Below are 22,315 nucleotides of genomic sequence, written 5' to 3' on the forward strand. Positions count from 1 at the left end.
AGCTAACTATATATATCTAACTTCCTCTATAATATATAGAATACTAGTTCGATGGCTGCTTTTGATAGCTAGGAATGTTAAATAGATCTTAAACTCTAGATCGGTATTAACTATTTGTTCGGATTAATTACGTTAATAGAAGTATTAGAATTTTCTAATAGTAATCTACTTATTAAGGGTTTAGCTATATTAACTAGCTATAACCTAGATACCCTCTATCTTACTTTGATATTCTAGATTATAATAGCCTCTTTCTAAGTCTTTATAATATATTTAATTATTAATTACTTGCCTATTACCGTTAATTTGGTCCAGGAAGTTATAATATTAAGGAGCTTCTAGTAAGTATATTTTAGGGGGGAGAAGACTAATAAATCTAATAGCTAGAGGATATAGGTAATATATAGAGGTAAGAAGAGTAACTAGATATTGTTCTTAAAGTATATTTATATAAAATCCTTAGTAATATAGCTATTGTAACCGTCTAAGATTAGGAGCCACCGTTAGGAAGGATCTTATAGCTATATATAAGGGATAAATACCTCTTATAGCCATTCTAGCGTAATAGTATTATTAGTCTAGCCTATTTCGGTTACCATAAACTTCTAGTCTTTTAGTTTAGTCTTATCGATAGGAAACTACTATTATTAAAGACTCTTACCCTTGAAAATAATAACCGGGGGGAGTAATACCCCTATTATTAAGATATACTTAAGGAATAAAGTCTAGGTATATAAGCTAGGAACCTTCCAATAAATTATATATATTTAGACACTTCTAATTACTAGATTATTAGTTCCTTGCCCTTCTATAATGCTATATTTATTAAAGTTCCATAATAGTTAGCTAGTAGGATATCTTTAATGGCTAAAATATTTAGTTATAGCTACTAACTATATATAACTAAGTTAGTAGCGCTATTAATTCAGACTAATTCTATTTTATAGGCTTGATAGGTTCGAAGAATAAGGTTCTAGCAAAGAAATCTGCTTATCTACCGTTTTCTAACTGTTATATGGCTAGCTCCTTATACCTAGAGGATATGGCTAGCAAACTCCCTAATTTATATATATATTAGTAGGATACCTAGGGCAGCCTGGATTAATATCTACTGGGTAAGCTTTTCTTCTTATACCTAGCTAAGGTTTTATTACGATTCGGCTATAGCTAAATGTAATTATATACCTTAAATACGGTCGAATAAAGTAGTAGTTAGTATACTAAACTCGCGGCTAATACTTCGTAATAAGGAGCAAGTATTATAGTATTTTATAATCGCATCTTACAAATCTTGCTCAGTATAAGCCATCTTAAACTGTTGAATATACTGACGAAGTTTGAAGTTGTTTGGAAAAAGATTGACCAAGTTGTGGTAGATTGAAGTGGTTGAATTGAAGTAGCGGTGTGGGTGTGGCATGTGTTCGGAAACAGGGTTGTTCGGAATCCTGGGGGTCTGACTTACGTGTTCTGACGAGGACGTGAACTTACAGCACATGGACGTATGTACTTACGCTCTACGCTCAACATCACGTTGCGAACGCTCAGCCTTGCTGAGGAGCGAGTGCAGCGTAAATGCGTACGGTACTTAACCTCCCAATTGGACCGCGCAAGCCGTACATATACAGTACGGACTTGTGCATGGCATGTGCTCGGCATGTGCTCAAGCGATTGGCCGGCCCAGGTTCTAGAATGTCAGACTCCGACGGCCAAGGAGGCCTCTTCGCGAGTGCGCTGCCTGGCGGGATTGGACAGCGACTTGGGTGAAGGGTTCCCTTCAGTTGTTTCACGAATATAACCAACAAACCGTAAGTGGGCGGGCGGGCCCATTGCCGACGGCGAAAGGTCCGAATACGCATTCAGAATCTACGTTAGCCTAGCTGCAAAAACCGCTCGTCAGGATAGCATTCGGCCCAATGCATGATGCATATCACCTTGCAGGCGGCTTGATGCGCCATTTCCGTGGTTTGTCCAACGCTAAGGGCATAGTCGCGACCGGAGCAATATATATATTTTTTTTTCTCGTTTTCTCTCTTTTTCTGGTGGCCCAGATGCGCCCACCGAGATGAGAAGAGTGGATGATGGGTGGGCGGAGGAAGGCTAAGGGAGCCTGTTTGACCGAGATTTTCTCGTGCTGTTTCTGGCATTTTCTGGATCGGGGCATTTTGACGTTACCCGCAATCTCACAAGGGGCAGGCACCACCGTCCTTTGACATCCCTGCTCAGCCGTCAAAAATTACGTCGTTGACGCCCAAGGGCGGGGCACACGGCGCTGCTTCCGTCGCCGGTTCGCAAAGGTCTCAATTAAGCCTGTCAGTTCGCTGCTTTGATATTCCTAGCCTTCACTCGAACGAAATCGTCAGATCTTGCCGCTCTTTCTTACAATCTGATTTCCCGCAAAACTATTGTTACAAGAAATGTGAATTGCACATTGACGCATCGCAAATCCTGGACCTCCTGTTATTACCCCGCTCCCCACCATAACTGCCCCGCCATCTCACCAACGGGATTCCAAGCTTGTGTTCTGGAGTTCCCATTAATAACATCACCGCGCCGCTGAACTCTCGACCAAAAACAACCTACGGACCGACCAGCCATCTCGACATCCTGTCCGCACCCGCCGTTTCTTTGACGCAACGCCGCGACAAATCACAGCGACTAAGCGCTCTTTACATTCTGAAAACAGCGCACCTCGAGCGCTGCTTCCTCTCGTGCGGTCCAAAGTCGCCAATTCGCCAATTCTTCCCCATTCCCCAGCCGTTATGATGCCCGGTGTCGTCGACCACTCAGCCACCTCTTCCGGCCGGCTACTCCTCATCTCCAACCGCCTTCCAATTACCATCAAACGCACGGACAATGGCCAATACACGTTTTCCATGTCCTCGGGCGGTCTCGTCACCGGCCTGAGCGGCCTGTCCAAAACCACCAGCTTCCAATGGTACGGGTGGCCCGGTTTGGAGGTGCCCGAGGCCGAGGCCGGACCCATGCGGGAGCAGCTGAAGGAACAGTACAACGCGATTCCCGTGTTTGTCGACGACGAACTGGCCGATCGGCACTACAACGGGTTTGCCAGTACGTCCCGCGATGCCCGTTCTGATGTTTTCCCCTATCCTTGATCATGTTGCCTGCGGCTGACACGCGTATGTACTCTCAGACTCGATTCTGTGGCCTCTCTTCCACTATCACCCCGGCGAAATCACCTTCGACGAGTCCGCATGGGCCGCATACCGCGAGGTTAACCGGTTGTTTGCCCAGACTGTGATTAAGGATGTGCAGGATGGCGACTTGGTCTGGGTGCACGATTACCACTTGATGCTGCTGCCCCAGATGCTGCGCGAGGAAATCGGCAAGTCCAAAAAGAACGTCAAGATTGGCTTCTTCCTGCACACCCCCTTCCCCAGCAGTGAAATCTACCGCATCCTGCCCGTCCGCGAGCAATTACTGCTGGGCATCCTTGACTGCGACCTGATCGGCTTCCACACGTACGATTACGCGAGGCACTTCTTGAGCAGCTGCTCGAGGATACTGTAAGTAATTCCCGGCGATTGTCGTCGCTTTAGGCACTAGGCCGGTACTGACGCTCTTTTTCTGCAGTTCCACCGCCACAACACCGAACGGTGTCGACTGGAACGGCAGGTTCGTGACGGTCGGCGCATTCCCAATCGGCATCGACCCGGACAAGTTTGTCGAGGGCCTTAAGAAGGAGAGCGTGCAGAACCGCATCGCTGCGCTCAAGAGAAAGTTTGAGGGTGTGAAGCTGATTGTCGGCGTGGACCGCCTCGACTATATCAAGGGCGTACCCCAGAAGCTGCATGCCTTGGAGGTGTTCCTGACCGAACACCCCGAGTGGATCGGCAAGATCGTGCTGGTGCAGGTGGCGGTGCCCAGCCGGCAGGACGTCGAGGAGTACCAGAACCTGCGGGCGGTGGTCAACGAGCTGGTCGGGCGCATCAACGGCAAGTTCGGCACCATCGAGTTCATGCCGATCCACTTCCTGCACCAGTCGGTCAGCTTCGACGAGCTCACGGCCCTCTATGCTGTTAGCGACGTGTGCCTCGTGAGCTCCACGCGCGACGGCATGAACCTGGTCTCGTACGAGTACATCGCGACGCAGCGCGAGCGCCACGGCGTTATGATCCTGTCCGAGTTCACGGGAGCCGCCCAGAGCCTCAACGGCAGCCTCATCGTCAACCCGTGGAACACGGAAGAGCTCGCCAACGCCATCCATGACGCCGTCACCATGTCGCCGGAACAACGCGAGGCCAACTTCCGCAAGCTGGAGCGCTACGTCTTCAAGTACACCAGCGCCTGGTGGGGCCAGAGCTTCGTCACGGAGCTGACGCGCATCAGCGCTGCTGACGAGTCCAAGGAAGACAAAGGGACCAGCTCGGCCAAGCGGGCGCTGAGGAATGCGGCTGACGATGTTGGCGACGTAGCCAACCAGGCCATTCACGGGGCGCAAGAAGCCGTTGGCGGCGGTTCGGATGAAAAGAAGGAGTCGGAGTGAAGCGGGAAGGAGGGGCCCCAGCATGGGTATCGCTCGAAGGTTTTCACGCCACTTACTCAATAAGGTATTTATTTGTCTCTTTGTGCCAGAGACGCCGTGGAGCCTACGAGGAGAGTCGAAGTAGGCACGGATAACCACTGGTGTCTTGCAGATCTCACAACAGGCATCGGAAAGCGGTTGATTGGTTGGTTACGAGGATCCTCTGTACGGGATAATGAAATCATTCGAGAGCGTTGTGATTCGGTTTTTTTTTTTTTTTGTTTCTTGTTTTCATTGTCAGTTATCTGGTATTGCTTCGAGGATAATTCCACGAATTCTCTGCGGTCTGATGCAACCGTCGTCTTGGGAGAGTGCCCTGCGCACCGCCAGAGGCCGCACAAGTGACATCGTTTGGAGGCTGAGTTTGGGATTCACGATGACACGCCAACATGATACGAAGATTTTCTGTCGCATTGCTCGATTCAGCTGGTGGCCCCCGTAAGCTGCGTGTTTCCGCGGCCAGGCCGCACGGAGAAATGAACTATTCCCGGTTTGGGCGACCGACAAGCGAATGCGATGAATGCGATCGGTTTAGTCGGATTCGTCCCCACAGTCCTCTTGACGGGCGGTGCCAACAGACCAATAGCCTAACGCCTTGAGGTTGATCAAGCTTAGCTCGACCGCAGCAGGGCTGTGCCACGTCAAGGGCAGGGGACCCAGAGTTGCATAGGGAAGTCAGACAAGCTTTTCGCGTCCCGGACAAGCTTTGAGGGCTTCACAGATGAGCTTTTGGGCGCGGCGCGGAGGAAACATTATTATATAAAATGGCAAGCTGTCAGACTCCATCCGGTGGACTTGACCAAGAAGACGGCACGTTCAAACACGCACTCCTGGCTCATAATTACGCCGTAGTCCGATCTCGAAGCGGTTCCCAATCTACTCATCAAGTAATTAATTCATACGCAGAAGCATCATGTATTTGGCCTACAAGTATGCCAAAAAGCGGTACAAGGAACGCCAGGCCAGAGAAGCCGAGCAGCAGACACCAGCGGCAAGGACGGCCAGCACCGGTCAGGACGGGGCACCCTGGGATGAAGCGAGAGGACTGACGGCCTACTCGGACGGGCCTGGCGTGCCAGCTCCCTACGACCCGTCACCCCTTGCCGCCCACGACGAGACGGAACTCGAGGATACGGCAGACGACCGGGCCGAGAAGAAACGGCGCCGCACATACCGGCTGAAGATCATCCTGGGCCTGTTTCTCCCGTTTGCTCTTCAAGCGCTCGACACCACTATTATTGCATCGGCACTGAAGTTTATCGCCGAGGATTTCCGTTAGTTCCTCCCTCCTTTCACCCCGTCTCTCTCTTTCTCTTTGCCCGGCCCTTGAAGATTTTGATCTCTTTTTTTTCCATCCCATCCCGTGGCGCACCATTGATTTAATTATTGTTAATTAACCCTTTCCTTCGCTCGCCAACAGATGAGCTAAAGCAACTTAACTGGATCATCACGGCATTCAACCTGACCTCGGCCGCGTTCCTGCCCATCTTTGCCCAGCTGGCCGACACGCTGGGCCGGCACGCGACGCTGCAGACGGCGCTGGTCGTGATAACGGTGGGGTCGGCGCTGTGCACGGGGTCGCCGACGAGCGCGTTCCCGGTGCTGCTGCTGGGGCGGGCGCTCCAGGGGGTCGGCGCCGCGGGCGTCAACATCTCCGTGCGCACCATCCTGGCCGACCGCGTCTCGCTGGCCGAGTACGCCAAGAACTGGACCACCTTCGCCATCGTCTCGGGCGTCTCCTTCGGCCTCGGCCCCGTCGCAGGCGGCTACCTGACCCAGATCAGCTGGCGCTGGTGCTTCGCCATCAACCTGCCCGTCGGCGTCGCCGGCATCGCCCTCGTCGCCCTGCTGCTGCGCAAGGAGCTGGTCGGGCCCTTGGCGATCGAGGACGTGCTGCGGACCGCCGGAGGCGACGGGGTGGCCGCCGGCGACGAAACGGCAGCGTACGCGGGCAGGCGGCGGGATCCCGGGACCGGGATCGGGCGGTTCCTGCTGCGGCTCGGCACGCTCGACTACGGCGGGCAGGTCCTGTTCCTGTTCGGGTTCGGCCTGCTCATCCTCGGCTTCACCTGGGCCGGCGGCACGTACGCGTGGGGCTCGGCGCCGGTGGTGGCGACGCTGGCGGTCGGGGGCGTCCTGGCGGTCGCGTGGGCCGCGTACGAGTGGGCGATGGCGCCCGGCAGGGCCGCGGCGAGGGCGTTCCCCATGCAGAAGGCCATGATGCCGTGGCGGCTGCTGACGCACAAGGACGTCGGCCTGCTGCTGGGCATCAACTTTGCCAGCGGCGCCGCCATGTTCGCCATCATGTACTTTATGGACCTCTACTTCACCCTCGTCAAGGGCCACTCCTCTAGCGAGGCAGGAATCGCCCTGCTGTATTATCTCCCCGGTTTGGGTGGTAAGTTTGGATTTCTCGCGACCCTTCCCCTTTCCCCTTTCCCCTCTCTCACTGATGCATCATCCCCCCTTCCCAAACACGGTCAGACGGACGGATACTGACCCATTGCGGCGGGCACCACGGCAGTCGGCGTCTACGCAAACATGTTCTTCATGAACGTCCGGCCGCGGCAGACGCTCCCCAGCTTGATGCTCGGAACCACCTGCTCGGCAGTCGGCATCAGCGTGGTCGCCTGGGCCTGCCATACCGACTACACCAACCTCATCTACGGCATGATGGCTCTCACCGGTTTCGGCGTCGGCCTGACCATCAACCCGGGCACTCTCCACGCGCTGGCTTACGTACCCGGGATGACGGCGGCCATCAGTTGCCTGTCCGCGTTCTGCATCCCTTTCGGCGGCTCCATCACGCTCACCATCATGACGACCGTTTTCAACAACCGAAGCGGACCGGACCACCAGGACCCGAGGACCGGCATCGTCTGGGCGTTCATCTCGGTGATGCCCATCATGTGGCTGGCGGTGCTCATCACGACCTTCTTGGGCAACGTGTGGCTCGGGAAGGACGGAAACCACGAGCTCGTCCGTGAGTGCTGGTTCTGGAATACGCTCAGGGGGAGGCGCCTCGAGAGGGTGAAGGTGGCGAGGATGGAAGACGCCGCCGGGGCCGTGGGTAGCAAGGGCGATATCAACATGGACGTCGTTCGGCAGCATGGGGTCATGCCGAAGACCGATGTTGAGCAGGGGAGGTAATTAGAACCGAGCTTTTGCGTGGTGAAGAAGGGGCCGGAAGTGCGGGAGAGGCGGTCCTCCTAAACGCGGGGAGTCCGGGGAATAATTATATCGCACATTGTTAGCTATGCAATATTCAGATACCCAGGTGATCAGTTCCTGAATAGACATAGACGACTCGCAGTCAGCAATGTTAACTGAACCTCATCTTGAATGTTTGTACTCTCAGGTCCTGTGCCGAATACTTTTCTTACGTTTTTTTGGGCCACGCTGTCGTCGTTGTTTTGTTTTTTTCCTAACCCCGAGGGAAATTAATGAAGGGTGGTCCTCGTCCCGATTTCCGAGCTTCCTGCTCTGGGTACTCTTTCAGGCAATATTTATTCATGCAACACCTAATTAACCAAGATGGACCAGCGATATGACCCAACCGAGAGGCGATCTGTAGCAGCATTGAGATAAGCATGAAGATAGCACTCCGTAATCAGAGGGTTCTCGTTCATCCGATATAACTAGACAATCTCAACCTCCCCCCCCCCCCCCCTTTGCGGTTTAAATAACCCTCCAAATCATCACTTTTTGTACTCGCCATGCTGCAGCACTCCAGGGTTGTGCTGCACATGATGGCCGTGTTGATCGGTGTACAGCACCTTTGAAACCGTGATATATTAGTCTCCCGGCTCTCTGACGGACGGTCTTTGTCGCCCGGAGCTAAGGGACGAAGGCATGCATACTTTGGGCGGGTGCTTCACTCCTTCCTTTTCGGCATCCTCCTTTGAGGTCACGATCTTCTCCACGTCTCCCTCATGGATGCCTCCGCGAGCGCGAGCAAAAACATGGTCGCCCACGTTGATGGGCTCGTTGTTCTTGTCCCTGAGCTCGGACGGCATAATGTCCAACGTTTCGCGGTGTGGTCTTGATGGAAAGGTAATTGCGCTGAACCTGTAAGGAGTATAAAATTCGGCTATCTAATAATAGATGAACAAATTGTATTGTGAGATGTCGTTCAATCATCCAATTTCAATCTCCCAACGGTCTTATGTGGCTAGCACTATGTATGTACATCGTAAACATCGGTTGGATGACGTCAGCGACCCCTTTGTTGAGCCACCATGACGAAACGTACATTATTGGAGGTTCTGCTATACGCCCAAAAGAAGAAGTGATATTTTTCATATATGGTCATAATTGCCCTCTGGTAAGTGCTGGGATTGGACGCATCCCTTTCAAGGAAATCGGGAGTGAGTGTATTCACACAGAACCGTACTGTAATTTTTTTTGGGGGGGAATTTGCCTTGATAATATGAAATTCAAAACAGGATAAGCAACAAATTCGAAAGGGTGACTAGTCTAGTGGTCAGGACGCTTCGTTGTGGTTGAAGAACCACGTACGATCCGAAGAAACCCCGGTTCGATTCCGGGGTCGCCCACTTCTTTTGCCGAGTTTGTTAACAGCGGCAGGCTTCCGAGCCCTCAAACGCGCTGTTCTTTTTTAATATTTGAGCTTCTCTTTTTTAAGATATGCTGCAACATGGACATAAAGGCATTGAGTATGACACATTGCGTTTCTTATGATCATACGCGTCTCGGCTAATCGTATGGGAACGAGGTGTTCGTACATATATGGGCAGGCATAGATTGAATTGTTCCCATTGATGTAACATTCTTTCCAGTATAGCTTCAAAATGCTAAAATGCAACAGGACATGTGATACGCGACACATTGGCTTCAGTTGTCCTCCGTAGTTGTATCCTATGCTGTGTATGCTGTGCTGCGTCGCGTATGCTCGCTTCACTGCACGGAACTACTAATTAACTCTGGTTATCGTCATCCAGATTATGGGAGAACTGTCGCGATACCCAGACTCTCAAGCACGCAGTAGGCAACCTCCGATTGTGGCTGGCAGTTCCTCGGTCAGAAGCCCCGGAATGGAATGCGAACTAAGGCGTCTGCCGAGCACATAAGCGGTGGTCTTTCTGGGCAGAGAGAACAGGCTGAATTGGAGTGGAAAAACACTAGTTCGAAACGGTAATAAATGCTTAAAACCGCAGTTAGGGTCCCACATGGCAGCGTTGGTTGGGCGGGCAGGGGCTCCGCAGATGGGGGCTGAAGGATCTCCCCATTCCCCGCATTTTACGACTCCATTCTTCCCACCAAGGTTCCCCCAACCTATGCGGGGAAAGCTCATGGGTGGAAAAACAACAAGGGCCCGGGAAAGGCAGGAGAGGAGAGAGCCAAGCTCGCCCGGCTTCGTCTTGGCAGAGGAGATTCCAAGTTCGTGATTCCGGGTAAATTGAGATGTGTGGAAATCCTCGAACTTGGCAACAGGGGCGATACCAACGACGCTCGAATCCGGGATTCTGGTTCGGGGGAGGAGTCGGGAGTGCTGCATGTCGTCGTCTGATTTTACCAACGTTGAAAAAGTATTTATAGTGTAAAGGCGGGCGACGATCCCCGAGCGCCATCCGACATGGGCACGCCAGCGGCACCAACCCAACGACTCGACTCGTCGCACAAACCGAGTCAAGACCATGATGAGGATGCGGAGCTTACTGGTGCTCGCGGCCATCGGCCTGGCCGCTGCCGAGGACGGCCTCAACGGCTGGCTTCGCTATGCGCGGATCAAGGGAGCACGCGATTTCCACGACAGGCTGCCGTCTACCATTGTCGCACTCAACGCCACCGAGGGGCTCCCCGTCTACACGGCCGGCCAGGAGCTCGCCCAGGGCATCGAGGGCATCTTCGGCAAGAAGGTCGACCTCGACGTCGACCTCGCAACGGCCGGCGCCGGCAAGAGTAACGGCAAGGGCAAGGGCAATGGCAAGGGCAAAGGAAAGGGCAACAACGGCCACGGCCACGACCGCGACACCACCGCCACGGTTGGGACGGTCGCGGCGTATGTCGACAGCAACCCCGGCGCTGCTGCCGCCGGCATCCCCGAGCTGGCCGACGACGGCTTCTACCTCCGGGTCTCGCGCGGTAACGTCCTGATCCTCGGCCAGAACGAGCGCGGCGCCCTGTACGGCGCCTTCCACTACCTCTCGCTGCTCGCGCAGGGCAACGCATCCGACTACACGCTGGCGTCCAACCCGGACGCGCCGATCCGGTGGGTGAACCAGTGGGACAACATGCAGGACGGCGGCACCCACGGCAGCGTCGAGCGCGGCTACGGGGGCGACTCCATCTTCTTCTGGGACGGCAAGGTCCGCGACGACCTGACCCGGGCCGGACTCTACGCCCGCCTGCTCGCCTCCATCGGCGTCAACGCGGTCGTCGTCAACAACGTCAACGCCGACCCCAAGACGCTGACGCCCGAGAACATGGACGGCCTGGCCCGCATCGCCAACGCCTTCCGGCCCTACGGCGTCCAGCTGGGCGTCTCGCTCAACTTCGCCTCGCCCCAGACCCTCGGCGGACTCGACAGCTTCGACCCCCTGGACGAGCGAGTGGTGGAGTGGTGGCGGGACATCACCGACGCCCTCTACGAGCGGATCCCCGACATGGCCGGCTACCTGGTCAAGGCCAGCTCGGAGGGCCAGCCCGGCCCCTTGACGTACAACCGGACGCTCGCCGACGGCGCCAACCTGTTCGCGCGCGCCCTCAAGCCGCACGGCGGCCGCGTCCTGTTCCGCGCCTTCGTCTACGACCACACCAGCCTGGACGAGGACAAGGACTGGAAGGCGGACCGGGCCAAGGCGGCGGTCGAGTACTTCGACGGCCTCGACGGCAAGTTCGAGGACAACGTGGTGATCCAGATCAAGTACGGCCCCATCGACTTCCAGGTGCGCGAGCCCGCGTCCCCCCTCTTCTCGCGCCTGGTCCGCACCGCCTCCGCCCTCGAGCTGCAGATCACGCAGGAATACCTCGGCCAGCAGGCCCACCTCGTCTACCTGGCGCCCATGTGGAAGGAGATCCTCGACTTCGACTTCCGCGTCGACGGCCGGCCCTCGCGCACCGCCGACATCCTCAACGGCAAGCGCTTCGGCCGCCGCCGCGCGGGCGGCTACGCCGGCGTCGCCAACGTCGGCACCAACACGACCTGGCTGGGCAGCCACCTGGCCATGTCCAACCTGTACGCCTTCGGCCGCCTCGCCTGGGACCCGTCGTCCGAGCCCGAGAGCGTCCTCCGCGACTGGATCCGGCTGACCTTCGGCGACGACCCGAAGGTGCTCGACGTCATCACGCGCATGTCGATGGCCTCGTGGCCGGCCTACGAGAACTACAGCGGCAACCTGGGCATCCAGACGCTGACCGACATCCTGCTGGGCCACTACGGCCCGAACCCGGCCTCGCAGGACGGCAACCCGTGGGGCCAGTGGACGCGCGCCGACGCCGACAGCATCGGCATGGACCGCACCGTCTGGAACGGCACCGGCTTCTCGGGCCAGTACCCGCCCGAGGTCGCGGCCCGGTTCGAGAGGATCGAGACGACGCCGGACGAGCTGCTGCTCTGGTTCCACCACGTCCCCTACACGCACGTCCTCAAGTCCGGCAAGACGGTCATCCAGCACTTCTACGACGCCCACTACGAGGGCAGCGCCGTGGCCCAGACCTTCCCGCGCCTGTGGGAGACGCTCCGGGGCCGGGTGGACGACGAGCGGTTCGAGCACGTCCTGTTCCGGCTCGAGTACCAGGCCGGCCACGCGCTCGTCTGGCGCGACAGCATCAACAACTTCTACTTCAACAAGTCCGGCATCCCCGACGCCCGCGGCCGCGTCGGCCACCACCCGTACCGCATCGAGGCCGAGCACATGCGGCTGGACGGCTACGTCCCCTACGACGTGAGCCCCTTCGAGGCCGCCAGCGGCGCCCGCTGCGTCGTGACGCGCGACAACTCGACCGCCACCGCCGCCACCGCCAGCGTCGAGCTGCGCCACGTGCCCACGGGCACCTACGACGTCGCCGTCAACTACTACGACATGGCCATCGGCAACTCCACCTGGGAGCTCTACATCGGCCGCCGCCGCGTCGGCCGCTGGAAGGGCGACCTCGAATACAACCTCGGCCGCGCCCCGTCCCCCTACATCGACGGCCAGACCGCCGCCCGCGTCACCTTCCGCCGCGTCCACATCGAGAGGGGCAGCACCCTCAAGATCGTCGGCAGGCCGGACGGCCTGGAGCCCGCCCCCATCGACTACGTCTCCATCCTGCCGCTGGGCATTGTCGACTAATTAAGGAGGGGGGGTTGTGTTAAGAGGTTAATGGTCAGCTGTTTGAGGGAGGATGGCTAACCTTACTTTACTCTGCATGATTTGCATGTGATTAGTTTAATTGTATTGCTTGGAGCTATCTAATAATCAATATTTACATCATCATATCAAGAATAACCACACCGCTTTCTTTTTTAGGGGGTTAAATTACCACAAGAGCCCTGGAGAGGAGAGAACCTCATTTTGACAGTAAATGTAAGGTATCTATTATATATAGACTACAGAACGGAAAAAAAGTTTACTGTTAGTAGGATGATATATTTTATAGGAAAGCAGGGGTCTACACTAACTAATTGTTAACGTTTTACAGCCAAGAAGGCTGTTAACAGATAACTTTCCAACTTGCAAAAACTGTTAAGAACTTTCATTGGTCCAAAGTTTTAGCGTGTTCTACCTATATTACTAATTTTTACAGCCTCTATCTGTATTTTCTCTCTTTCTCTGTAAAACTCTTTTACGTCCGCAAAATGCCTCGCCCTCGCTTGCTGTTACCAAGCGATTCGTGGTGGTTGTGGTGGTTGTGGAATTGATCGATCGATTGATTGGGTTGGTTAGTTGGTTGGTTAGTTGTGTGGAAATGGAAAAGTGGGCTGGCTGCAGTGTACCGTATGTGGGAAAGGTTGTGGCCGCGAAGCGGCCTGCGCGAATCCCTCGTGCGTAAATATTGGAAGAGACAATTCGTGGTTGTCTCTGACTACTGCTATAATTATATACTTCAGAGAGAAAAAAAATGCAAAGTTCAATTAATAGCGAGGGGATTGCTAGTTGTCGTCACTCATCATCGTGTTGTTGCCACAAGAAGAACACTCGCGTGTTTCCCGGATGCCACTCGTTGCAGCACGGCCACAGCCCTTCTCTTCGTTCTTTCAAGAAAGAAGAAAAAAAAAGAAATTATACAGGGTATCTTTACACCAACCATCATGAAACCGAATCAAAAACTCTGCTCCTTTCTTCCCCCCCCCCACCTCCCCGCCTTATTCTCCTCCGCACGTCACACTAGCTTTCCACCCCGACCTCGCTCCTCTGCCCAGCACGCTCCCGGTCCCGCGATATCAGACCGCTAAACTTCTTCCTCAGCCCCATCCGCTGCAGCAGCGTCGCTTTGGCGCCCTTGCCAATAGAACCACCGCCATCCACACTCGTATCCGACCGGAGGCCCGGTGACGCCAACGACGCCGGCATCCCGGTGCCGCTGCCGCTGTTCGCCAGATTCAGCGGCGCCGGGACCGGCCGTGTATGCTGCTGCTGCTGTTGTTGTTGTTGTTGCTGCGGTCCTCCTCCTGCTCCTTGAACCAACCCCAGCCCCAGTCCTTGCCATTGTCCTTGCACACTCTGCTGCTGCAGCTGCTGTTGTTGTTGTTGTCCCTGACCTGGTTGTGGCAGCGGCGGCGGCGCCTTTTGCAACTTGCCGCCGCCGCCGCGAGACGAGGAGGCCTCCGTGGGGCTGACACCGCTAGCACCCCCCGCCGACGCCGCTGCCGTCGCCCTGGCCACATCCCCCCGATTCCACAGCTGCTCCGGAGGGATATAATGCGGCGAGTGTTGAAGCTTCTGGTGCGGGCGCGGGTGCTGGGGCTGGGGTTGGGCTTGGGCCTGGTGCTGGTGACCCCCGCCGCTCAGGTAACCACTATCCACGGAACCCCTCTCCCTGTCCCTCTCTCCCGCTGGACCCGCCGGACCGGACGGGGGTAGCGGCAGGTTCATCTCGGACATGGACGGCCGGGCGGCCAGCGACGCGGGCGCGGGCAGGTGCTCGCGCGCTGCGGCCCACTTGCGGGCCTCGGCCACCTGGTCCTCTAGGCACCGCCGGGACGAGCGCGCGCTGCGGATCGAGGCCGTCTCTGCACCCGCGCCCCCGTCGCCGCCGGTCAAGCGAGGGGTTGGTGGGGAGTGCTGTTGGATGTTGGTAGTGGTAGTGGGTGACGGAAGGTCGATGTGGCGGAGTGACCCGGCGCGGCGTTGGCGGGTTGTCGGGATGGGGAGGTTGAAGTCCGTTTCGGGAGGGATGGCCGTGGGCGCCGAGTAGGCCTCCTGTTGGCACTTATTGCTGGTACTCTGCCGCTGGGGGACTGGAGGGATCTGGAGGCTGTTGAGGCGGGGTCGGGAGTTGGATCGCCTGTGGGAATGGGCGTCTTGGCCTTGTTGTTGCGGCGCTGAGGAGCCTGTGGTGGATAACAAGCTCCGGGTAGTCGAAGCAGCCGTATCCTGTGTCGCCCCGGTGTTCTCGTCCTGAGCAACGTCTTCATCGATCCGCCGCATCGTGGTGTCTACGCTCCGATCGCGGATGGAGCGCGTTCCCGTCCTGCGGCCCAAGCGTCCTGGGGTGCTGAAAGGAAGGTCCGGGTTCTGGTCCGGGGAGCTGTCGCTGGCGGGGGATACGGCGCTTTTCGATGCCGGCATGGGCTCCGGCGCGCTCTCGACTCCCGGTTTCAGCCCCAATTCGCTCTTAGCTCGATCAATGCTGCCCCGACGGTGCATGTCCGGGCTTGAGGGCAGCCCTACAATGCCAAGAGCGGCACGCCCGGTGTCCAGCGAGTTCCTAGGGCGTGACTGTCGGCGCCCGGTAGTGGAGCCTTGGTCATCTTCCTTCCCTTCCGCGCCGAATCCTGTCTTGAGGGGCAGCGACACTTCGCTCTGGCCGTGTCGCATCGACAGGGGCGGAGGTGGATGACTCGGGATTGCGACGCCGGCATCGGCGGATGCTGATCTCCTATGTCCATGCGGCTGGGCATCTCGGGTCGTTCGCCTCTCGTGAGCGGCATCCTGGTGGCCTCTCCTCGTCGCCCAGCCATCGACCCTGCGCCGGGACGACGACGACGCGTCGGATAACTCGGAATCGGGGGACCCCACGGCTATCTCGCGTCTTGATCTTCGCTTGCGAACCTGTCTCCGCACCGGTTCCCCGGCTCCCGTATCAGGGGGGTCTCTCCTAGGGGTCCTTCCTCTTGACACTGGGCCTCGACGAGCGTTGCTTCGTGCCCGGGATCTCTCGCGCTCTTTCTCGGGCAGCCGTGCATTTGCCGCTTCGAGCACAAACTGCTGAACGGCAATGGGTCCGTGGAGCGGGCAGGAGAGGACGTTGACGGACAGCTTCCTGAGCTGCTCGACCTTCTGTGAAGCATCCAGCGAACAATACCTCCCCCTCTCGACGGCGATATCGCACTTCACCCACTGGATGTAATAATGCTGCGGGCCGTCCTCGCAGCCAGTGTAAGGCGTGTAGTCGTAGGTGCACATTGCGGCTCAATGGCCAACCTGGCGGTGGCCCTGCGGCAAAAGAAGCAGACAGCCGTGTTCCCGTTTGAGACGGCGATGACCACCGGGTTGACTTGCGGATATGATGTGCTGGGGGGAACCGACCAGGGTCTCAGCCGCGTGGCGGTTCAGAGTAGTTGAGGGGCGGCCCTTAGACATTTACATACATCTGTGGCTACGCTGCGAATCCGCGGGGTCGACCGCCGCCTCGGCTCGAGCGGTGAGGAAGCGAGAATCATGTCGAAATCACGGTACCATTTGGACTTGGCCCGGCTTGGCTGTGATAGTGCTGCTGCTGCTGCGTGATCTCGTCGCCGGCAACCTTTGGTTGACTGGATCGTCAAATGCATCTCTTTCTCCCCCGCACATGCTCAGTCGAGTCCCGTTCAGGTAAAAATAGCATCGGGCTCAGCACATCACCCGGGGCTGCAAGGCGATTGGTTCTCTGGACTTGGACGCCCTGCTTGGCAAAGCGTGGGTTGGCCTGATCCGGGAGCTGTCTCCGGCGGCGGGAGGTTGATCGACTACTGAAATCGAGGGGAAGCGATCTAAATTGGGCTTGGCGGATGCAGTGCGACCTTGAAGAACGTGCAGCCGGGCGCTTAGAACGTTGCCGATGTGACGTGATGGGCTCGACAGTCCCAGACCCGCAGGTTTTTTTGGCCGAGAAAGGACAGAAAAGCCCTCTGAAAACTGCTCATCTCGACGAATTACGAGTCACCATGCCGAAAAAAGACCATTATTTGAGTTTAACGATAGTGACAAGAACGGAATAGATTGCCGGATCAGCATGCAAAAAAGAAAAAAAAAAGTTTGGTAAGATAAAACCAGGCGTGAATGAGGGGAAGGCGAAGGGGCCACATCTTCGCATTTGTTAAGAGGGGCCCTCGGTTCGCACTTTCCTTTCCCTTGAGCGGACTGACACAGTGGGTTCATGCCATTCTCGGCGATCACGCGGCGAGATAGTGTCAATCCACAGTAACGAGCTAATAACATGCTAGAGCAGGCGAGGATGGCAAGAACACCGATAAGCTGAGGGGAAACATGCTCTCGGCGCCAGAGAGTGCGGAGTCCACGAGATGCCTACCATTCCGGCCCACATACATATAACAAGTACATACGATAATTACAGCTCTATTATGTGCCAGGCTTCTTCTATCGGGACAAACCGGGAGGAATTGTAAAAGAACAGAGAGACTATATGTGTGTGTATGTGTATATGTGTGTAAGCAAAGAGAGAGAAGAGTGTCGGAAGCTGTAGAGCTTCCAAACGTATTAGCCACGCGTTTGCCACAGCTATATAAGGCTGTTTAACACATTGGCCAGTCCCTTTGTCTATAAATACCACTCGTTTTGTCTCCTTTATAGATAGCTTTAATAAGGCACTATCTCCTTCGTATAGCCACCTACTACAGACTGCTTTTAACGCTCCCGGAGCTCCTACTACGTTCGGCAGTTATGAGCCCGGCGCCTTGACTGCTCCTCTGCCGACGTATCTTTAATATTAGTAGTAGCTTCTTCTATTACGAACTCTCTTACCCTGCTTTAATACGCTTTCGACGATATATCCGTCTATTATAACCGAGATCCTAGTCGAGACTTCTATATACCTTATAAGGCCTAGTTCCTAGAACTTATAGTATATCGAACTATAGTCATAGGCTAAATTCGCTAATATATAAGGATTTGTTAACCTTAATGGTAACTATAAGCTAGATCTAGAAGTTCTATAGTACCTAACCTATAAGTAAGCTAGAGATAACCTTATCCTAGCTTCCTAGGAGTAACTTATAGAAGGATTATTACCCTCAATATCTATAGATTTAATACCTTTTAATGTAGCCGTTATAGCTAAGTTTGTATGACTATAAGACTCCTTTTATAAAGATATCATATATACTATAGACGTTAGTAAGCAGATAGGATAACTATAATGCTAGCTAATATATACTATAGATCCTAAACTCTATAAAGCTATAAAAGCGTATATGTCACGAGCCAACCATATACCGCGACCCGGTAGGACACAGCAGGCTAAACGAGCCACCAATTAAGAAGGGCACGGAGCGAGGCTAATACGGGATCGCTAAGGAGCACGGGCTACCACGGGCGAACAATTGCCAAAAGGGAAAGATAGCAGAGGATAGCCAGCTACTAAAGGCGATCTAGGGACAGGTTAGAAAGGGACCTTAAGCGACCGACAGAAGTATATATATATATAAATAATTACTTATTATAGTAGACTTTAGAAGTTTACTAGTAATAGTAACCTATAATTATAGTACTTATACTAAGTATTGCTAACTACTATAAGAGATAACTCTAGTATTATTATAAACCTTTTAGCTTTACTAAATCCCTTAGACAACCTATATACTTATCTTGCTTAGTTTACCTCTATCTAAACCCTTTTAGAAGAAGTCTAAGTTAAGTTCGTTATACGTTGCTATTACTCCTTTTGTTCTATTATAGCTTAGAATAGAGGTAATTTTGACCTTAATATTGATATAGCTACTAACGTTATAGCTAAATAGCTACTTGCCTAGCTTGGTTAACTCTAGTAATAGATCTAGGAATTAGACTAGAGAGATAAGGTTACTTAAGCTCGGATTAAGAAACTCGAGAACGGCAAAAAGTACTTATAGAAGCTAGTTAACGAGGCCTATGCTAAAATTAAGGCACTCGAGAGCACCAAAGTAAGCCGTATCAAGATCGAACTACCTAGCAAATATAGAGGAACTAAGGAGGATCTTATAAGATTTCTAATAAACCTTTGATCTTACTTCCGGCTTAATGACGACAAGTTTCTAGATGATAAAGCTAAAGTCCTTTATGTAGCTATAAGACTAGAAGGCAAGGTACTTAGATAGTTTGAGCCTATATAGAATGACTATCTTACTAAGGAAGACGAAGATGACTAAGACACGTTTATATAGGTAGTCTTTTAATCCTATAACTATTTTAAAGAAGAGCTTTAGAAGGTTTTTAGCGACAAAGATAAAAAGATTTATATATAAGAAAGACTTGCTAATCTCTAATAGACTAAGTTAATAGCCTTCTATATCATATAGTTTAGATAGGATATACTTAAGTCTTAGCTTAATGATAAGGTATTAATATAACTATTCTATAATAGCTTAAAGGAAAAGGTTAAAGATAAGCTATATAAGTATAACTAGCCTAAGACCCTAGATAAATATATTGTATAGGCTACTAGAATTGATAATCGACTCTATATATAAGAGTAATGGAAACAAGGTTAGATAAATAGAACTATAGTTAAGGCTAACGACAAGAAAAAACGAGTATATATTAGCACCTCGTATAGAATGTATCTTATAGCTATAGATATAGATATAATATAGAAGCAAGACCAAAAGAAGACGACTAAAGACAAGTCTAATATTACCTACTATAACTATAAAAAGAAAGGGCACTATAAGCAAAAATGTCGAAGCCCGAAGAAAGAGTTGACAGTCCCTAGAAAGGAAATTACAGTTATCAATAGAACTACTAAGGATATTATCGAAGTAATAGCTATAAGCTATAAAGACAGGGATAGCGATATAGATAGTCTTAGACATAATAGTAACGGTAGAGATAAACAAGTACCGTACTCTAAACTGGTCACTATAGACCTAGAGACAGGTCTTGCCGAATAGGATATGATAAGAGAGTATATACTACTAATTTCGATTCTCCTAGCCTTGAGGCAATAGGGTTTTACAGTTATATAGAGGCAGGATAGATCGTAAATAACCGATACCTAAGGAATTGAAAGACCTAGACCTAATGTTCTATTCCTCTAGGAACAAATCGAATGGTACTGTAACGAAGTTTTCCGGCTTAATACAGAACTGCGCGAACAGGATAGACGCCTGATTTGACTTACCTAGTAGAGCGATGAGATAAAGGACGAGATAAGGGAACTCTGACGTATTGTAGAAACTATTAAAGGGGAATAGTCTGTAATATATAATAGGCCTGATAGCTATGCCGAGTATTTTGACGACTAGTAACTTAGCTATAATATATAGAACCCCGAGTATTAGTTTATACGTACGAACTATAGAAAAGATAAGTATATATAGGAAAGCTATTAGAAGAAATACTTCTACCTTAGTATTAGAGTATCTATAGTCTATATATAGTGGGAAGGATTTAGGAAAGAATTCTAATACCTTCTAGGCAACGCTACGCGACTATACCCGCGATACAAGGCATATATACAAGTGCCCTAGTTCTAGTATATATTATATAAATACTAATATCACTTTCGTAACAAATTTGAAAACAAATACTAGCCAACCTGACAAGAAAATAAGGATAGGAGCCTCTGCCCTATAGAATAGGTCTATGATATAAGAAATAGAACGGCCGAATTACTCTAGAAGATCGAAGCCTATAATCTAAAAGGCATTATAGTAGTTCTAAAACGAGCCTAGCCTAGGTATTACGGAATAGGATAAGATATATAAGACTTATACTAGAGTAACGATTACTTCTACTACGTAGACGAAAAGAAATCGCGGATCCGGGAACTTTAGATAAAGCTATGGCACGTATAACGAAAAGTAGAACGGACCTAATGGTAGGAAGCTATAAGCACTCGATAGCTTATAGAAATGAGTACAATTGATAAAGCTATTATTAGCCGAATAACTAAAGAGGTTAGCACTAACCTAGGAAACGGGTTAGGGCCCTTCGAGGGGCCTGAAAACCATTAACGCCTATATAATAGTAAGTAATAGTGTAGTATAGGAGGAACTAGCGTAAGAGACTACTATATTAAGACCTCCTGGCAGAAACATAGGAAATCGCTGTAATCTTTAGACGACGGCGGCAAGACAAGCGACTGTGGATAATAGCATAATAGAGATAGCACGAAATGCTTGTATTAGTAGATAGTAGAGCAGAGATGAACCTGATTTCGCCGATGCTTGTAAATTAGCTACAGATACCTTAGAGAATGAAGCGGAAGTATAGTATAGTTAAAGGGCTATTTCCGATATAATAGGTATATAGGGAGACCAAACCAATTGATATTACTATAGTAGAGAAGACTATAGTAGTTATATTTAGTATCGTAGATATAGGTAATGATGAAGATATAATATTAGGGTTATTATAGTATGAAGATTATAACCTAGATATTAATTAGAAGAATAATAGCTATTTATAACCCCGAACGGAGTTATATTTGACTAGCAAGATAGGAAGTATATAAGGATTATAAGCGGACAATACTTAAAGGAAGGCATATCTTATAGATCCATTGTAAGAGACAAATAGTAATAGGTAGACTACTACAGACTCTAGAAGAAGCAGTATAATAATACCGACGTTATAATAGGAGGAACGAGCTAAACCGCCAATAGCTATTCTCTCTGTTAACAAATGCAGAGTACTATAACTAGAGTAATAGGTTAAGATAGGAGAAATCGCTAGCATTGCTATGAATAGAACCAAGTTCGTATACTATTAGAAAGCCGAGAGACAAGACAAGACTAGGGAAGTACCAGAGGAATACGAAGGACACCTAGCATTCGAACCGAAGTATCTAGAAGGATTACTAGAGTACGGCCTATAGGATTATAAGATCAAGCTCAAGGAAGGAGTACAACTAAAGTTCTTTAAGATTTACTATATAAGCTAGATATAGAACGAAGAACTTAAGCGATATTTGGAGGAGAACCTTTAAAGAGGATATATCTGCCTATCGACATTACTAGCAGGCTATCTAATCCTATTTATACCAAAGAAAGATAGAAAGCTATAGTTATACGTTAACTATTGGCAACTTAACGAATAGACCGTAAAAAACTAATACTCGTTACTATTAATCTTACGGCTCTAAGATTAGTTAGCAGGAGCCTAATATTTTACGTATCTTGACTTGCCATTAGCCTATAACTATATACAGATTAAAGAAGGCGACGAGTAGAAAACGGCCTTTAGGACACCCTATAGCCACTATAAGTACCTTGTTATGCTATTCGGACTTATAAACACGCTAGTAACGTTCTAAGCCCTGATTGATCAAGCTATCCGACCCTTTCTCGACAAATTTACGGTATATTATCTTGATAATATACTTATCTTCTCTAAGATGATAGACAAACACTAGAAGTACGTAAGAGTAGTGTTAGATATATTATATATATATAAGCTATTAGTTAAC

General features: G+C 51.5%; 5 protein-coding genes and 1 non-coding gene across 6 annotated transcripts; 4 read left to right on the plus strand and 2 right to left on the minus strand.

Annotated features, from left to right (window-relative positions):
* The first annotated feature begins 2,369 nt into the window (after window positions 1-2,369).
* On the plus strand, window positions 2,370-4,954 carry MYCTH_2082262 (glycosyltransferase family 20 protein). Its single transcript, XM_003664897.1, has 3 exons — window positions 2,370-3,069; window positions 3,152-3,524; window positions 3,592-4,954. The coding sequence occupies exons 1-3, from the start codon at window positions 2,760-2,762 to the stop codon at window positions 4,502-4,504; spliced, it is 1,596 nt and encodes a 531-aa protein (XP_003664945.1). The 5' UTR covers window positions 2,370-2,759; the 3' UTR covers window positions 4,505-4,954.
* Window positions 4,955-5,221: 267 nt separating this feature from the next.
* On the plus strand, window positions 5,222-7,929 carry MYCTH_2308179 (uncharacterized protein). Its single transcript, XM_003664898.1, has 3 exons — window positions 5,222-5,817; window positions 5,964-6,941; window positions 7,068-7,929. Exons 1-3 carry the CDS (start codon window positions 5,457-5,459, stop codon window positions 7,691-7,693), a joined length of 1,965 nt encoding a protein of 654 aa, XP_003664946.1. The 5' UTR covers window positions 5,222-5,456; the 3' UTR covers window positions 7,694-7,929.
* A 312-nt stretch (window positions 7,930-8,241) lies between these two features.
* MYCTH_55928 (uncharacterized protein) lies at window positions 8,242-8,559 on the minus strand (the record flags this gene model as incomplete). The annotated part of the gene is made up of 2 exons (XM_003664899.1): window positions 8,242-8,319; window positions 8,404-8,559. The coding sequence occupies 2 exons, from the start codon at window positions 8,557-8,559 to the stop codon at window positions 8,242-8,244; spliced, it is 234 nt and encodes a 77-aa protein (XP_003664947.1).
* A 449-nt stretch (window positions 8,560-9,008) lies between these two features.
* On the plus strand, window positions 9,009-9,099 carry MYCTH_t135. Its single transcript has one exon. It is a non-coding gene; the product is annotated as a tRNA-His (tRNA).
* Window positions 9,100-10,203: 1,104 nt separating this feature from the next.
* MYCTH_96141 (glycoside hydrolase family 67 protein) lies at window positions 10,204-12,840 on the plus strand (the record flags this gene model as incomplete). Its single annotated transcript, XM_003664900.1, has 1 exon — window positions 10,204-12,840. The coding sequence occupies one exon, from the start codon at window positions 10,204-10,206 to the stop codon at window positions 12,838-12,840; it is 2,637 nt and encodes an 878-aa protein (XP_003664948.1).
* A 665-nt stretch (window positions 12,841-13,505) lies between these two features.
* MYCTH_2308183 (uncharacterized protein) lies at window positions 13,506-16,490 on the minus strand. The gene has a single exon (XM_003664901.1). The coding sequence runs from the start codon at window positions 16,114-16,116 to the stop codon at window positions 13,876-13,878; it is 2,241 nt and encodes a 746-aa protein (XP_003664949.1). The 5' UTR covers window positions 16,117-16,490; the 3' UTR covers window positions 13,506-13,875.
* Window positions 16,491-22,315: the final 5,825 nt, after the last annotated feature.

This window comes from Thermothelomyces thermophilus, chromosome 5 (genome assembly GCF_000226095.1).
Source record: "Thermothelomyces thermophilus ATCC 42464 chromosome 5, complete sequence".
Classification (NCBI taxonomy): Eukaryota; Fungi; Ascomycota; class Sordariomycetes; order Sordariales; family Chaetomiaceae; genus Thermothelomyces; species Thermothelomyces thermophilus.

Excerpts from the sequence above, each read along its gene's own strand:
- MYCTH_2308183 (XM_003664901.1), bottom strand. The coding sequence starts at position 16,116 with ATGTGCACCTACGACTACACGCCTTACACTGGCTGCGAGGACGGCCCG.
- MYCTH_2082262 (XM_003664897.1), top strand. The coding sequence starts at position 2,760 with ATGATGCCCGGTGTCGTCGACCACTCAGCCACCTCTTCCGGCCGGCTA. Across the intron at positions 3,070-3,151 it reads GCACTACAACGGGTTTGCCA|ACTCGATTCTGTGGCCTCTC; the intron begins GTACGTCCCGCG and ends ATGTACTCTCAG. Across the intron at positions 3,525-3,591 it reads AGCAGCTGCTCGAGGATACT|TTCCACCGCCACAACACCGA; the intron begins GTAAGTAATTCC and ends CTTTTTCTGCAG.
- MYCTH_2308179 (XM_003664898.1), top strand. The coding sequence starts at position 5,457 with ATGTATTTGGCCTACAAGTATGCCAAAAAGCGGTACAAGGAACGCCAG. Across the intron at positions 5,818-5,963 it reads GTTTATCGCCGAGGATTTCC|ATGAGCTAAAGCAACTTAAC; the intron begins GTTAGTTCCTCC and ends GCTCGCCAACAG. Across the intron at positions 6,942-7,067 it reads TTATCTCCCCGGTTTGGGTG|TCGGCGTCTACGCAAACATG; the intron begins GTAAGTTTGGAT and ends GCACCACGGCAG.